Genomic DNA, 17437 nt, shown 5'->3' on the forward strand with positions numbered 1-17437 from the left:
TTCAGCAGATTCGAGATCAGAGCTTGAGACTTAGAAGAGTTTTACTGCTGTGACTCAGGAATAATTATTAGGCAGATAATGCCAATACCATTATAACCTGTAACAAGATAATGGCAATGACATAAAATGAAGCGTTGAGGTAAGTATGGGATTTTATTACAGATAGTGAAGTAATATGAACCTGTCCAGGGAAGCTGATAACAAAGCCATCTGGTGCAATGTTTGAGAAAGCTTTCTGTGGGACTGCACAACTTGAGAGGTACTTCAGTTTGATAAAATTTCAAACTTCACTTTCCACTCCAACTTGTAGTTCCCAAATGTGTAAATTCTTCAAAAAAATTAATAAAAATGTGTTAGGGTTCTATATGTTTTCTGGAAGTTCCTCCAAAACATTTCTCCTTACATTTCCATCCAGAATGAGAGACATTCAACAAGTCCTACTAAAAAAGGCAATCCTCTATTATCAGTGGCCTTCAAGAACAACTGTAAGAATTTAAGGAAAAACTTCTTTGGAAGTCTATTCTGTTCCATACTTATGCACTAAATAATGTAGTAAATGGTTGGACTTTTAACAAAGGATATCCTTTGTACAGTAATTCCTGAAATATGAAATACGACCTTCCCTCCTCCCCCGAAGAATTTATGTTCCTATGACCCACCTCACTTGCATTTTAGGTGCCTATATCCATCATTACCATCCTCAGAACTCCCACTCAGCAGCTGCCTATTTTGGCAGCACTTACAGTCTGTCCATAGCTATCCCAGGTTTTTACATTAAGGATCTGTACAGACGTGAAATTGTACTTCTGAGGATGCTCAGAAGCTGTATTGGCTCAGCAGAGTCAAGCACCTTACCAGCAAGGTTTATTTAAAGGGCAGGTGAAATAAGCACCTGACTATTGTAACAAAAAGTTAGAGCTGGCAAAAAACCCCCCAGTATTCCAGAATGAAATAGTTATTATTCATTGGCAATAATTGTTTCTTGTTCTAAAAAAAAAAAAAATAAAAAAGCTAGCATGATTAAATTATTTTTCTTCTTATTTTGTTAGGGAGTTAGAATGTTAATGGGAAAGGTCAGAAAAAGCAGTTTTGCTTGTTCTAAAAAAGCAGACTAAATGGAGAGCTGTCAACGGAAGTCCCCAAAGTAATAGGCCACATGCCTCTGCACGATTAAAGCAGCTGTGAGGGCTCTCCTGGAGTAGCAGCCTTCTCAGACAGAGTTACCTGAGGAGCTAGTGGTGTCATTAGTGCCATCCTGCAGCACAGTCCAAGAAAACAACTGAGGATAACGTGGGATGGGACACAAGGCGGTAGGCTACTGGTCTAGGGACTCATGAGAGGAGACATGATGCTCCTTTTACTCGAATAATTTCTGTTTCTTACTTACATTAGTAGGACAATATACAGAAAGGCTCTTGGAAGGAAAGGCTGGAGCACAATCTCCTCTGTCCAAAATGTGTGCTGTAATCTCTAGCCAGCAGAGTTATTTGTTTGTGTTTTCAGTGAGTTCCTTTCTTCTTCATCCTCTGCTTCCTGCTCACAACTTCCCAAATCTTGAATTATTTTCTGCATAGTGGTGTGGCTGCAATGAGAGTATCCCCTTCCTAATCCTTTACAGAAGCCTTTAGTCCCAGGGGGTGATTGTGTGGGATGTAGAATATACGGATTTAATTAAATTTAAAGGCAGTGGCCCTTTAAAGTGAGCTAGTCAATCCCTATCCTTCATTTCTAGTCTGTTATCCAAGACACAGGGTATCACTAGAGTGTGTATTTTAAAAGGAAACATAGGACAGTGAGTGAAGAGTTGCAGATGTGGAGAGCAGTCCCTTGAGGAAGAGGATGGTGGGTGCCCTGTATGTGGTCACTCATGAGGACCCAGAGAACAGACCTCAAACACAAAAACCCCACCTGTTTTGCGTCATAAAAGATACAGGTTTGGCCTTGAAGTAGAAAAAAGCCACCATATGCCTAGAGCTAACGGTAGCATTTGTACTTACATGTCAGGTGGTGGCTGTAGCGGGAAAGAAAAAGAAAAATGTCAGGTAGCTGCTGAGCTTCCATTTTCACACAGCTCTCTCAAGACCTTTCTTTTCTTCAGGTATCAGCCCCTTGCTATTCCAGATATGTAGTAGACTCCAACAGATCATTTGATTTGTATTTGTCTGTTCCTGGAGTCAGTAATGACAAGCCTTTCAGTTTGCATGTATGCCCAGGACTTGGAAGTGTTTTCCAGCTTTCAGTCCCACATCTTCTGGTCATTTCTTTCTGTGCCCTAAAATTCATGTCATATTATTGTGATATAATATTAAGAAGCAAAAAATCTGCATCTTGTTTGTAGGAGGACAGATACAGATATCATAGTTTGGATACTAGTTTGAAGCAATAGGGTCCAGTGCTTATGCAAAGGTATCTGTGTGAGCAGACTATAAACCTTACCTGTCTCAAAGCCTTAATAAATAACTTGAATGTTCATTTCTGTCAGGGTGGATCTTTACATAACCAAGTCCTGATTCTTCATAAATGGTTTTGCAATCTTATAATGGAAGGTACTACATATGAACTTCGGATTATTATCCATCTTAATTGTTATCCACTATCTTAACATCCTTGGTCTTCAGACCTGAAGTTCGCATACCAGTATGTCAGTATTCAGCATAATAATGTGCTAGTTTGGTATTAAAACACTCTTTAACTAGAAGGGGTGCATTTAATTGTTGCTAGATTTATTTTCCTTTTTTTTTTGGCAGGAGGGGTGGATCTTGAGATTGTTATTTTAATATTGAGCTAAGAGGAGTTTTTCATTGTCTTCAGAGGTAAATCCTAGGTGGAAAAATTTTGAGTCATGAATCGCATATCTTTGATGTTACTTTGGGGGGCGCTGTAGCCCTATAGAAGTGTGTAGCAGAACACAAAAGGTGGGATATCTGTTAGAAGATTTGCATGGGAGACTGCAGATTGAATACAGATGAAGGACAGTCCCCAGGTCATAAGCACCTCCCTTCTTGAGACACTGCCTCTTTCCATGTGATGTGCAGCCAGAGCATTCTCTAGAGGCATTTAGGCAGATTCCCTTTTTACAATAGAAAGGCAGGGTGTTCAGGACATTTTTAGTAGGAATCTAGAACCTTTTTCTTTCCATTGTATGATTATCCAGATCTGGTTGTGTTACAAAAGCTGCCTATGAGACAGGTCTTTTGTTAAGGAATGAGGAAGATCATAATATTGAATCTCATTTGGGATGAAAAGTCTTCTGTTGTCAAAACTATGATAAGATTATTATCTTCTCTTTGTTATTTAAGATTACTGACTGGCAGAAATTTACTTCATACATAAAATTTGTTGTGCTGGATGATTTTTAATTTAATTATTATTATCATCAGAATGGGCAGGCCTTTATTAAGGGCAGTGCTTTCAATGGTGATCAAAGGGAAATAAGTCCTAAAGTGGTATTCCTATTGTACTGAGCTGCGTCCTTAGTTTTTCAAGTCCTGAAACACTATTTTATCTTTCTTGAACTGAAGAACTATCTATGTAGACTGTCATCTGTGTGAGCATAATTTCATTTCCCTAAACCTCAGCTAGGTAGCAAAAGGCAAAATCGTTGTGCTCACATGACCATTACCACTCACGCATTCACCACTAAGACCTGTTTTAACAGAAATTAATGACAATAAGAAGAGGCTCGGATCACTTATGCTTGAAATCATTAACATATTTACTTAATACTAATGTTATCCTATCTTTAGCATCTCACTGGTGTGCTGAATGTGTGCAACACTTTTAATGATATTAAAATCACAGAGTTGGTGACAAACAACTTTTAAACATCAAAGCTCAGAGAAAAATTAAACAGGAGTTAAAATATCTTGTTATAAAGTATGTAGCTCAGAAAGCAAACAGTTTATTTTGTTTATTTTAATTTGCAAAGCTATTCTTCAACATGAGAGGAAACCAGACAATTCAAATCAGTTTCTAAGCCTCAAAGAGTACAAGCTAGATGGAGACTTTATATTTAAAGTTAGTTGCAGTCTTATTTACCACTCTTTTCTCACAAGAAAAGAACAAAAGTATGTCTTAATATTTTTGCATCTTTATATATCAGAAATTTGCCCTCCCACACTTAAAAAGAAGTGCTGGAAAAGAGGGTTATTTTGATCCCTGGGCCAAGTTCTTTAATGCCGAATTGCAGTGTGGAAAGAATGTCTCTGTCCAAGTTATACATCCTTAAAATGAGCTTTGGTGGAAAATCTGGAGTAGTTTCACAGTGGAATCTCCTCAGCCCAATGTGAGGAGCCCCGTTGCTGCTTTGTTAAGGCAGGTGCCTACTCCATCCAGGAATGGTCTGGTTGATACCAAGAGTGGGTTCTTGCTTGTGAACAAAAAAGGAATCAACAAAGCAAGGATGTTTCTGTTCTGCAAATTACTTCATGATTTCCAGCCAGGTCTCAGAAGTTTTTTCTATGTTCTTTTGTGTTGTCATGATACTGGTGAACCACAAAGGAAACCTGTGCAAAGTCAGTTCATTTTTCCCTTTACAGAAAACTTACCTTTGCTTACTGTGGGTTTGTTTATTAAACTGAATGCAAGACTAGTCATGAAACTTATCTTGGCAGTGACAAGACATGTATGAGACATAAGATTCATGCAAGCTTAGAGTACAGGAAGTCTCATTCAGGGGAATGGAATGGGGTCTCTGGTGCGAAGGGCCACCATTGCTATCCTGGATGCCCAGAAGAGTAAAAATATGGCTTTCTTTTTAACCTTCCTCCTTTGGACAGGCACAGGTGCTCCTTCCAGATCACTTGTTTCTTCCAGGGGGGTCTTTTTGGCCAGGAACTGTCACAGACAGTCACAGCTCAAGTTTGGACAGGCTTGGATATTGTTCTGTGAATGCACATACAAGAGAAAGAGGGACTTTCGTATACTTCAGCTCATTTGTTTGTGTTGGAGAAGGCTGGCACTGTCCTTTTGGTCAAATTAATTTCTTCACACATCACCACTATCAAGATCAAAACATGTCCTTCCCTTATATTTGTCACTACTACAGCAGCTTACAAAAGCATTTCGCTGTATGTCCCGCTACTCAGGACAGTCAGCAGCTTTTTCTATCACATCCTTCCTCTCCCCCATACTTCTGGGACACATATATGTCAACATTAGGAGGAAGAGTTGCTCTGTAGGGAAAAACAGTTTGGTACTAAGGAACCAGCATCTAAGATACACATTTTGGGGGTGGAGGGTTACTTGGATTAATTCTCATTTTGTTGCATGGACTGAATGCCAGTTAGTGAATGGAGTGCATTCAGTGTGCTCTTGAAATACGTCTCTCTGTTTCATTTCATGTGAAGGGGATCTCTGAGAGAGCACAAAAAGTGATAGGAGGCTGTTTTAGAAGTGCACACCTTATCTAAACTAAAATGATAAGACAGATTCACCTTCTGAGTGGTGTCTCTAGGTGTAACACTTATGCCCAGCAGGGAATCCTGGTCTTCCTCACTCTAATAAAATCAACTGAAATATTCATCTGAATCAATGCTTTATGTAAAAGCTGTATTGAATAATAGGTCCTGTATTGTATTGTACTTTCACTAAATGGATGCTGAAATGTACTTTAAGGTTAAAAACTATATCTAAGAAATAATTCCAAAGTTGTACGGACAAGTATATGGAGTATTTATAACAGAAAGTCTCAAGGTTGGCTGTTTTGGAGGTTTGCTCTGTGTGGCACGTAGTATTGTCTCCTGTTAATTCAGGAAGCTCAAGGCCAATATTAACTGTGGTGGTGTTGCTCCCTTACCAAGTACCGCTTGGCAGCAGCACAAGTCTGCGGAGAAGCAGCTGTCTCCGTGGGGCCTCTGCAGCTGCAGGATGAGTATCTGGCGCCTTCCTGTGGTACTTTATTGCTATTGCACAGGACTGAAGAGTAGCTGCAGTAAGCCAAAACCCAAAACGATATGATTAAACTGTAAACCAAATCGGTATGATTCTTTCAAAGGATGAACAAGTTATTTCATTCTTTAAAGAGCTGGATTTTTAACTGTGCAATATACAAATCACTTAGCAAACTTTCCACACAAATACACACACAAATACGCATTCACAGAAGCTTATACTGTTACCTTTCATCTGGCACAGATGCATCAAAAGTCTTGCCCCTGTGCCATTGGTGGGTATTGGCCTCAAACACATGTATTAAATTAATTCTCAGTTGGGATTTGGGAAGAAATAGGAAGAAAGGGAGCACATTAAGTCAGTACAAATGTTACTTGGGTGATTAGATCACAAACTGTAACTGAATGTTGGAAATATAAAACAGCCCCCTTAAAGCTGGGTAAGTCATCTAAAGCTTGCCAGTGATTGTTGAAGAGTATTGTTTCTATTCATTTTCTTAGCTGGGATTAGTGGAGTTTTATTTAATTGTATTTTTATCTGAAAATTACTGAGTGGTGTTGATGGATACATGCTGCTATTTACAAAATAGAATCATACTATAGGGATTCTGACATTTTGCTTAATTGGTATGTATCCTCTACATGGTTTCTATTCCTTAACTCGTAATTGTTCTCATTTGCTCAGTGGGATTTAGAAACAGGGTTAGTGGAATGTCATTTAATACTCATTTCGTTTTGTTAAATGAAATGCATTGGCTTCCATCTTGCCTATAAATTAAGTCATTCTAGTTTCATTTTCTGGCCATATATTTTTAATTGTGTAAATATTTTCCCTTCTCATGTAATTTGCTTAATGTTACAAAAAGTGCCATCCCTAGCCCCCAGCTTTACTTTATAGCAAATGAGTTGCAGTGTGTTTTCTATAGTCCGTTAAATCTGGACATAAATTGAATGCTTGATCTGTCTCTTATGGCAGTCTAAATGTGAACCATTGTTTTCAAAGTTAGCCCTTTTCCTTGCTAAGTGGAGGATTGAAACTAATAAATTATACTTTTGCAACCCAGAGAAATAACCTTCAATAAGAAAATATTTAAAAGGTCAGATCCTGCCTTCCAGTTAAATTTTGCTTAGTGTAGAGGCAGTGGGAAGGTAAAAGGCATCTCATTGCAATCTGATTTCCTCACCCTATTCTAACACTAGTCAATGCGTTGCCCAGCTTCTCTTTATAAATACAAGCAGCTTCAGCTACCCACAATTTTTTAGCCAAGAATATCTACATTGAAATAGAGTTGTGGTCATGCCCTCTCCTCTGGCAAATCATCTTCATCAGGGACTGTGGGACTGTTATGTAGTCTCTGCTGGGTATTCAACATCCAGGGTAGGCCACACACTGGAAAACCGCCCAGGAAATAGATATACAGCCTTTACGGCCCATTTTGTAGCATGCTGGAGAACAACAGAAACAAGTCATCAATCTCTTCTTCTACAAGCATGACTTGAACGAGCGTCTATGGGTTAAAAGCTCCAAGTGCTATCAAATATCAGTTTGGCAACATTTTAGGCAGAGTAAATACATTACACTAGAAAGTCACATAGCCCTTTTATTAATTTAACAGTGCCATATTTCCACTTTGGCTGACTGTTAAAATTCTGGTGGTGGGGCTTTTTTATAGTTTCATTTTCCTTTATTCCAATTTTTTTTTTAAGAAAAAAAAGGATTATGAAATGTATTGATATAATCCAAACATAGAATAAAGGACAGAATTCTGCCGTGCTAAAAAGTAGTATGGTATATTGCTGTGAACCATTGCAACCCAGGTATACTGTTAGCAACACTTTTTGTAATAGAGAACTTTTCCTTCCATTTCTCCAACTTGTTTGCTACAAGATAAAGTGGAAAGAAACATCTGTGGGAAGCTGCTATTGCCTACATACTCCTTTTGGGAAATGGAGTTCCTAAAAAGAAATGGAGTGCCTAAAAAGCCTTCCCACCCCCAAAGGTATTAGGGTGGTATCATGCACAGAAGACACCATGAGAGTGAGCACTGGGGGACAGCATTTCAATTCTTTCATGCTAATGAATGAGGATACAGTTGTCTCCTAGAGAGCATTTTAAAGGACAAGTGATGGGAACTGGATACTATCTGTTTATTCCCACATATATAGGAAAGAAACTTTCTGATATAGCAGACAAATATTTAAATATTTTTCAAATATAACCTATCCTCCTAGATGGCATGGAAATCTGTCACGAGGTCTTGGCATAACTCAGTTGGCAGCAACTGTTGTTCTTCCTAAGCAGCAGCAGCATTGGCACGTAAGGAAGTGACAGAGGCATACTCTAAGTATGGAAAGCTGTCTTCTCGATAGCAACAAGAGACCATTTTCAGATCTGAAAGTCTATATTCTGTAGCAAACAAACAAAAATATTCAGAAGGATCCTGATCCTTGGAATATGCATTTTCCCACCAAGCCTATTTATAACACTGCCTGATAAAAAAGCATATAGAAGAAATGATTGCAACTCAGAGTATCTGGGTTGTATTCCCAGTTCTGTTTGCCCTTGAGTGAGCCACATTAAAAAAAAAAATCCCACGAGAAAGCCTTTATACCTCAGTTTCCCCACATCTACAGAAATAATAAATAATAGGGGTGATCTCATTGGAGTCTGGAAAGCATGTTGAGATGATTTTGTGGAAGACACTAACAAAGTGTCACGTATTATTATTGCATTAGGCTGACTGTACTTCTGACATCCATCTGACATTTCCCACTTGGCATTGATTGTGGGTGGTAACATTTCTGTATTAATTTTAAAGAGGATGCATTATAGCACTGCCTGATGTATAATTACATGGTTTACGATTAAAGCATTTTCTGAGAAAAGCAGTAACCTGTCAGGTCCTCTCTCTTTTTCTCTTGGTTAAACTACCACATTACAAAGTGTATTGTTTCATTACGGATCCTGCCAAGCAGCTCTACTGTGCTCCTTATAGCTACGTGTGAAGTATCGAGGTGAAGTTCATAACTATATTTGGGTATCAGAGTTTATTTCCTCTACTCTCTTGAAGGTTAGCATGACGAGCGGTTGAGGAATGCTAGGGGAAACCGTTGTTAACACGAGCAGGCTGTGCCCGAGCTCGGATTGCCCCGCTGAATCCTGTTCCGCGTTGCAAGCAGTTAAATCACCAGGCGCCGGGACGGGGCTCGGACCACACAAACACAGGATCGGGTCTGTTCCGTTATCGTGTTGCTGAGACCAGTCCTCCGCGTCACAGATAACAGCGTCTCTCCCATACGTTGACACAGCCGGAGCCTAGTGTTGAAGTCGAATACTCCCCGGTCAGACGTGCCTGTAAAGCAGGGTGGTAGGAGAGGAAGGTTGGAGAGGAAATGAGTAAGTCAGCAGCCTGGCCCAGTGTGGAGCTGTGAGGCAGCGTCACTGGAGCGAGCAATGGAGCGGGGAGGAAGTGTTGCAACGACTAACCCTCATGTGTGTGTTCTTCTCTGAAACAGCCTCATCACAGAAAAATCTAAGATAAGAGGGTTTTTGGGAAACATTACTGCACAATCAGTGCAAGATGAAATGATCTATTGCTAATTCTGAAAAGAGGGGGAGCATGCACAGCTCCTCCTCAGAGGTGCTCAGCACCCAATGAAAGGGGAGCACCCATAAAAAGCAGACTGTTATATGAAATTACTGATATTTTTCTCTTCTGTTCTGCATGACTTTCTTATCCTTTGCAAACTAAGCATTGTCAATGGAGCTCTATGTTTTCCCGAGGAGTTTAAGACAAAATTTCTAAGAGGTGCACAGTTACATTGATACTCAAAAACGGTGGAGGGGGGGATTCTTTATTTCCCATGATACTTGCATCAGGTAATTTCATGTAAAAAAAATATAGTGGCATGTGTACATTCTCATAATTTCATGTGTCAGTGTACATGCTTTTCATTTTTTACAACTGACTCCTGAGCAGTTGGGTTCCTGTAAGAATGAGATGATTGAGAAGGGCATGCTATGGGGAAGGGGGGAAACAGAAGCAAGTGGTGATCCCTACAGAAAGAGTGGAAATTAAATGTGACATTCCATTGCCAACTGGGTGTTGATTTGCTATATTGTCTCCATCAACAACTTTTCACCTTTTTGATTTTTTTGTAATACTTCTGAAGTGAAAAAACTCCTCTTTCACCACTACCTCCTCCCAATATTTTTTTCCACCATTGCATAACTATCAAAATACAGACCATCAGTGAAGTTTTTGGGCCACTTGTACGATGTGGATTATCAACCTTTGTTTGCAAAACACTGTTTACATTCTTTATGCTTGTCACTTTTAAATTAATGGCAAAAGAAAATTATGAAGGGGGTGAGTGGGTGGGTGAAGTCCATTCTTTGAATGCTAGATACTTGCAAAGCAGCTGCTAGAATGAAATTTCCCTGGCTGCTTAATGAGAGGATAGTTCAAATTGTAATCAAAATTAGGATTGGTACACCAGACTATGTGTGGGTGTGACAAATGAAAAAGGAAATGCGTGGTAAAGTATTTTTATTCGTAATGTGAAACTAACCTAAAATAATATTAGTGGGTATTAAATTCTGTATGTTCCAGTGGATCAGTTTCACTGGAATACAGAAAATAGTTCTGCTTATAGTAATAGCTCAGAGAATATTTCTGAGACATTACTTTAGAAGAATGACTGAAGTTGAAATACTAGTAGAAGGGAATACATGATTCTATGGGTGTGGTATGCATCTTTTATCATCATGATTTCATATTGTTCTAAATATGTGTTCATATAGTCTTTGGAGACTCCACATTAGCATTCATTATATATGGTTATACAGTTGAAGAAACACATCCTTAGCTACAGTTGGCTTTAGAAAAGATTTTATTGCAGCCTTTCATGACACTCACCTGTAATAGCGAAAAAAGAATATCAGCCAGTGAAAACACAGGTGACTAAAGCAGACTTGTGAATGCAGCAGGGAAATTTAGGGCCCCACCTAACAGCAGCATCCTTTGGCTATGGGAGAGCTGAATCCACTTCCACAGTGTAATTCTGTGGAGTTATCTAAAGTTCTAAAGCTGTCAAGAAAGCTATGGCAAACCAGCTGGTGATCCACCTGCAGGAATATGGGAAGAAGTAGGGTAGACCAAACAAGTTACAATTCTTTGTAACTTTTAATGAAGAGGGAGAAAATCTGTGACAAAACTGCTCAGATAGCAAAGGAGTTCTTAGCACGTGAATGTGCACTGAGTGGTGATACTTTTGCTGGGTGGGAAGTTGATGCTGGTTCTCTGGGTAAGACTCTGGACTGGGAATTGCATCCATTTTCCCACCCTGGCTCTGCCACAGATTTCCTTGGTGAACTAAGCAAGTAGTTAATGGCTTTGGCCTCTGTTTTTCTCTTCACAAAAGGGGATTCTGACCCCTTCCTCCCAAGAATCTGTGAAGTTAAATAAAAGGATGTTTATAAAGTGAGCTCATATTGTTTTTATGGAAGAGGTGCAATTTCAACATTTTCAAAAAATGTTTTCAGCAGACAAAGAACCTTAAATATTATATTTACTTACACAGTGATGCTGTCATACATATATGCTTTCTCTCAGTGCTAAAATCCCACAGTAGTGGGAGGTTCTGTATGAGTCCTTTTTTCTGGCTTGAGGAAAGAGGCCACAGACACCCTGCAAAAGGGAGCCAGCACTGGCTGCCAAGGGCCACTGATACCCTCCAGCTGTGTGACACCCCCACACCAAGCTCCGCTAGTCCGAGCTGCCTCTGCGTACTGGGACACCCAGGGATGGAGTGAGCACCTCTTGGGGTGCGCTTTTCCTTTGGTACATAGGTGAAGGTGTCTCTTCCTCTTCATCTCACCCTAAGTGAACCTGGTTCCCCTTGTGTGCACACTGTGGGTGTTACCAGGTGCTCTCTCTGTGTATGTATACGCCATATGAAATGTTTTCAAACTCTTTCTTCGCCACCCCCCCCTCTTATTTTTGTGGATGTAGTTCAGCTGGTCCTTTTCAACCTTTTGTTGATAAGTGCCATTTTTGTGCTGCCCGTTGCTAAGTATTTGGTGCTGCTCAGTCTCACCCTTCCCCCCTCCTCTTTTGGCGGAGAAAGGACGCAGCATATTTCCAGAATATATGCTCTAATTCCAGCGTCGAGACTACTGTACATCTGGTGCTCTCAGTCTCTTCTGTGCACATTACAGCGTGCTGAACTGTAGGCAAGGGGACAAACAACCTGTCCCTGCGTGGCGGGACATGGTGATTACTGTAGAAAGTGTCACAGGGGCATCACTGGGCACGGGATCACCAGCGACAACCCGATGAACTCTTACCAAAACACAAGCACACGTCTCTGCTCTCACTTTCTCTTAGGCAGCCCCAGAGCATAAAAGTTGTTGGTGGGGCGTGCGTAGAGGTAGAAACACGGTGGGAGGTGGAATTGCGGTAGATGTGACTGATTTACGACAGGAGTTTCCTTTACAGTCATAAGGGGAATTTTGCTTGGTCACAGCAAGTTCGAACCCTCATGAAACAGCCTGAATCATTTGAAGTTAAAATAAAACAGAGAATGGCAGGGGGAGGGGCATGGCCATTTGAAAAAAAAAAAAAAAAGAGGCAAAAAACACAACGTTAAAATTGTTTCCTTTGGTGCTGACTTCTTAAATGGGAATGTGATCCAGAATAGTTCTGGTGTGCAAGCCAACATTTGTTTTAAGAATTTTTATTGTCTTCTTTTCTCTCTTCCCCCTCTCCCCCTTGCCCTCCCCCTCTGCTCTGCAGATTTACACTGACTGGGCTAACCACTACCTAGCAAAATCTGGCCACAAGCGGTTGATCAAGGATTTGCAACAGGACATTGCAGATGGAGTTCTGCTAGCAGAAATCATCCAGATCATTGGTAAGAACCAGGGCTGAGAGAAGCACTGCGAACTGACTCCTTGCATGGGGGAATATATAATTCAAGTTGAATGTATTTAACAATAAGATGAACCCTGAATAATACAATTTGACTGGGTCCAGATGTCTCTGATATTTGTGTGGTTTATCCTTGTCTTAATTAAAAAATATGTTTATGTGAGCATGTTTGGAAGTGGCTGTTTAACCATACTTTAAATGGCCAGAACTGTATCTTACACACTTTGAATTGTCAGAAATGAATGCTCCATTAAACCATATGTCTCCCATGTGTGCATTTTGTTAGTTGGAGTGGCTCATACTTTCTGGGATGCCTTGAAACTGTATCCTGACCCTGCAAAGACAATTGTGGAAGATTTCATGTCAGCAGTTATTTTGCAGGGGCTGAAGAATTAGCAGCGACCTCCTTCGCACTTCCCCCTTTGCATGATTTGGCATGTGGAAGCAACTGCTGCTAACAAGAGTGTTGTTACTGTATGACTGAGCTTTACTTAGAAAGGAGCTCTGTGTCAACAAAACCCTGTGCACTTTATTGCTGTGTCTTTTCTGCTCTTCTTCTGGGTTTTTTTGGTTGTTGTTGTTCTTTTGGTTTTTTAGGTCTTTTTTTTTTTTGGCCAGGGGGTGGAAAGGAAAGTTTTATCTCATTGTTTACTTCTGCTTTTCTCCTCACTGTTTTTGTTTAGCAAATGAAAAGGTTGAAGATATCAATGGCTGTCCCCGGAGCCAGTCTCAAATGGTAAGAATAAAATATATTTTTAGTCTGTGTTGGCACCTCTGCACTTTCCTAAAATGCTTTTTAATAATGACTTATTTAAATTGTGAATATTCTGTCCCACATTTAGCATAAAGTCCTAATTCTCATACAGTGATCCTGTTACTTTCTTTTCCACACATACTTAATGTGTGTCACTTCATTTCTGTGCTTGCTAACTTTGGGTCTTGAGGTAACCCAGCAGTAAACTTCATCACTTCTAATTAATCCAGAACTGTATTAGTAGACCTGTTCTTCTGATGATCCAGATACTTTCATTTAACTTCATTTTTAAGGGCAGTAAATCCAAGGACAAATATTTAAGTGGAGTCCTTGTGTCTGGAAAACTGGTTTGATGAACAAGACTTGCCAAATTATTTTTGAATATAAATAGCCTTTTGGATTGTCCACTGTAAAGTCCAGTCAGATGCACTGACTCCAAGACTTTCAGAAATAGCACTTTAGTCATATAGCTCTCTGAGCTATAGCTGGCAGCTGCTTAAAGACATTTTAATATTCTCAGGCAAGAAGCATTTTGTGACCATGATTCATGTGGAATCTTATTAATCTTTTACTGTGTTTATGGCTAGTCAACTACATTTAATAAGATAAAGCCTCCTTAGAAGGCTGTGGAACTGACAGGTACGAAATCCGAGCCTCAGTAACACCAACACGCATTTACTGAATCACTTGCAGTTCCAATCCTACTCTCTCTTGCTGAGGACTTTGCCTTTCTATTCACATCCAAATAGTATGTGAGTAAGGTGCACAACTGTGTAGCTGGCAAGGATTTTGGAGTGTAATGATTTGGATGAGCTTGCATAATAGCAAACTGCTGAAGCTGGGCTTAAAAACGGAAACGGAGTAGAAAAGAATTTGCATTTATTCAGTGCATTTTTAAAGGGGGAATGTATTTGCAGCTTTTTTCTGCAAAGCTGCGAAAGGTAAAAGGAAAAATTTTGCGTACTAGTGAAGTGAATAATTGGGTCTTTCAGTTCTTACCTTTCAAAAAATGTGCAGGTTTAAAATAAGTTTTTTGGTCTGGCTTTCAGGCTTTTTGAAACAGTCCATAGTAAGAATATATGCAATTTCCTTAATAATAGTTATTATTTTAATTACTCATATTACAGCAGCAGCTAGTGGCCCCAGCTGAGAACGTTGGTAACTCCAGCGTGGAACTCTATTATTACACACACAGATGGAGAGATAATCGCTCTCTACTGTAACCACATTAAAACCTGCCATTCCAGACAAACAAGAAGAGGCAGAAGGCACAGAAAAGTTATGTGATTTCCTGGGGTTATGTAACTGGTTAGTGACCATCTAGGACTGCTTAGGGACCCACCACTCTGATGTCTATCGAGCTTCATTTCCATGAGAGAAAGCAGAGCTGCAGAGACAACTATTCACTCCAGCAATGTTTTCATTTCCAAAGCGACAACATTTGTGTACGTTCCTTGTTGATAGGTAAATCTTTATGTGGCATAGGGATTCTGGATTTCATCTCTAGCTCTGCTGCAGTTACGGGGCAAGCATGTCAGCTTTCCTCTCAAAGCATCTCAGAGACCCCAGATATTGAGTCTGCTCTCCATTTGTCTCCTTTGGGCTGTGCACTGATCTGGCCTAGCTGAAGTTCAAAAAACGTGTAGACGTGGCACTGCGGGACATGGTTTAGTGGGCATGGTGGTGTTGGGTTGATGGTTGGACTTGATGATCTTACAGGTCTTTTCCACCCTTAGTGATTCTGTGATTCTGTGAAGGCACTAGCTTATTGCATTTTCATATAATTTCCCCTGGCAGCGCTCAATTTTGTCAGCCCACTCAGTTAATGGTAGGCCAATTCTCTTCTTGTAGCAGAGGAGCCTTGGCTGTTTGTAATATGCAGAAAAAAACCCACAACCTAACAGTGGTTGAAGCTAGTTTACATATTTGACATATGCCAATATGTAGCAATATGTCCTGTCAGGATTTGTCAGAACATCAGCCATCAATTATGATATTCCTATAGCATGCACATTGGACATTCCTTCACTGCTTTCATTTTAACATTTTTAGTTTATAAACCTCAAGAATCCCACCACCCTTTTCTTTCACATATGTTTTCGTGATCCTTGCTCTTATAACTTGCAATTAAGGAGAAATGTTTTCTGTATTCATCTGCTATTTGAAACCCTTCCCAGGAGGTGATGTCTAAGACATCTTACTAGCTTAAAAGAAGCTGGAGAGCACTGACATGGATCGTCTGCTGCTGGAAACACTTGATATCCTCTGTAGATTATATTGATATCAATTCATAATTAATCACTACCAATATTCCCAAGTTCTGTTCCACTCACCATTTGGTTTTCCTCTTGCCAATGGCTTCATCTTTCAAGCGATTTTTAAGGCATCTCAATTCAGCTGTTACCTTAATTTGTAAACATCTTTTAATGTTTATTTTAAATACGTATATAATACTTCTTTTTTAGCTTTCTTTCAGTTAGGTCTGTTGCAATGTCTTGCACTCTGTGCTCATCTTGGCAGTGATACGTGAAGTGCTTGCAGACAGGTTGAACTGGCTCCACAGGTCCAAGTTTATAGAAATTAAAACCTGTGAACCCCAGCAACATCTAGCTTCTGCATAGTTAGCTTTACCTCTTTACATAGTTGCTGTTATTGTGCTTTCACATTTGATGTCACACATGGAATTTGAGAACTTGAGATGTACTGGGGAATAAATTATTTCGTATTCAAATCTCAGAAACTTTAAATAAATGAAACTTGCAAAAAAATTGGCAAGATTTGCTTTTTTGCTGGGTAAATCTACTATGGTAAAAATATTTTGGTATTTCTTATGAATGGTTTTAATGAAGACAATAAGGATTTAAAACTCTGTATATTATAATATACATTGTCTGTCTACAGTGTCATATAGAGTCTTCTCCTTGCCTTGCCTATTTTTTTCTTCACAGCTATGCATTCAAGGAGGAATATGGCACTTCAGCCTTTTTTTCATCTCTTTCGAGCCCTTCAATGAAGAAAAAGACCACATTCATTTCTATTTTTTCCTTGTATGAATTATTCCATAAGTCTATCAATTAAAGAAACCTAGAATCATCTTTCTTTTAGAAGATAATGGCCTTTCAAGGATTTACCTTTTGATACAACCAAAAGCTAATTCTTTTCTGCTTCTTTTATAAACCATTTTTATCTTTAATTCGTGTTGTAAGTTCCCCATCATTAGAAAAGGCAAGATAGTGTCCTGGGTGGAAAAATATAAAGATTTTCTCTACTGGTCCAAAGAGAAAGAATTCAGATTTTTTTTCTTCCTGAACATATTAAAAATGTACTGGAAGATATACAGTGTTTTGTCTCTAAACAGATCACATCAAACAAATAGTAAGCATGCAGAGTATCAAATTTATTCCATCCTGGGCTTGTCAGAGAAAATGCAAGAGATTCAAAAAATGTTGGACTGAAAATCTTTTTATGGTGAGATTTGCAGTATTGTCCCTAGAGAATTTTGCAAAAGAAATGTTTCTGTTCTTTCTTCATGCAATCTATGGTGCTTTCAGCTGCATAAATAGTAAAATGAATTCAAATTTTCCAAAAATTTTAAGTATATTGTTTTTCAAGTTGATTTTTCCTTCAGAGATTGACATTGTCTTATTAGCTAGCTGTTTTTTCTTCCTTAGAATTAGCTCTTGCTACTTCCTGTGAGAACTGTCTATGCCAGTACACATCTATGTACAAAAGCATCCTTAATTGTAGTTGGTAGCAGGGGTTTTCTCATAGTTATTAAAGGGCTGGAGAGACCCTTCGTATTAAAAGGCTCCTAATGTAGTTACACGCATTTAATGAAGGCTATTTTTCATTTTGTCAGT

At 39.3% G+C, this 17437-nt stretch overlaps 1 protein-coding gene across 2 annotated transcripts in view; it reads left to right on the forward strand.

Annotated features, from left to right (window-relative positions):
* NAV3 (neuron navigator 3) overlaps positions 1 to 17437 on the forward strand; it is a 271050-nt gene that overhangs the window by 70677 nt on the left and 182936 nt on the right. For both annotated transcript variants that reach the window (XM_059815937.1, XM_059815938.1), the window contains exons 2-3: positions 12689 to 12806; positions 13507 to 13559. In XM_059815937.1, the coding sequence (XP_059671920.1) occupies positions 12689 to 12806; positions 13507 to 13559 (171 nt within the window). The remainder of the gene's footprint in view (positions 1 to 12688; positions 12807 to 13506; positions 13560 to 17437) is intronic.

This window comes from Gavia stellata, chromosome 4 (genome assembly GCF_030936135.1).
Source record: "Gavia stellata isolate bGavSte3 chromosome 4, bGavSte3.hap2, whole genome shotgun sequence".
Taxonomy (NCBI): domain Eukaryota; kingdom Metazoa; phylum Chordata; class Aves; order Gaviiformes; family Gaviidae; genus Gavia; species Gavia stellata.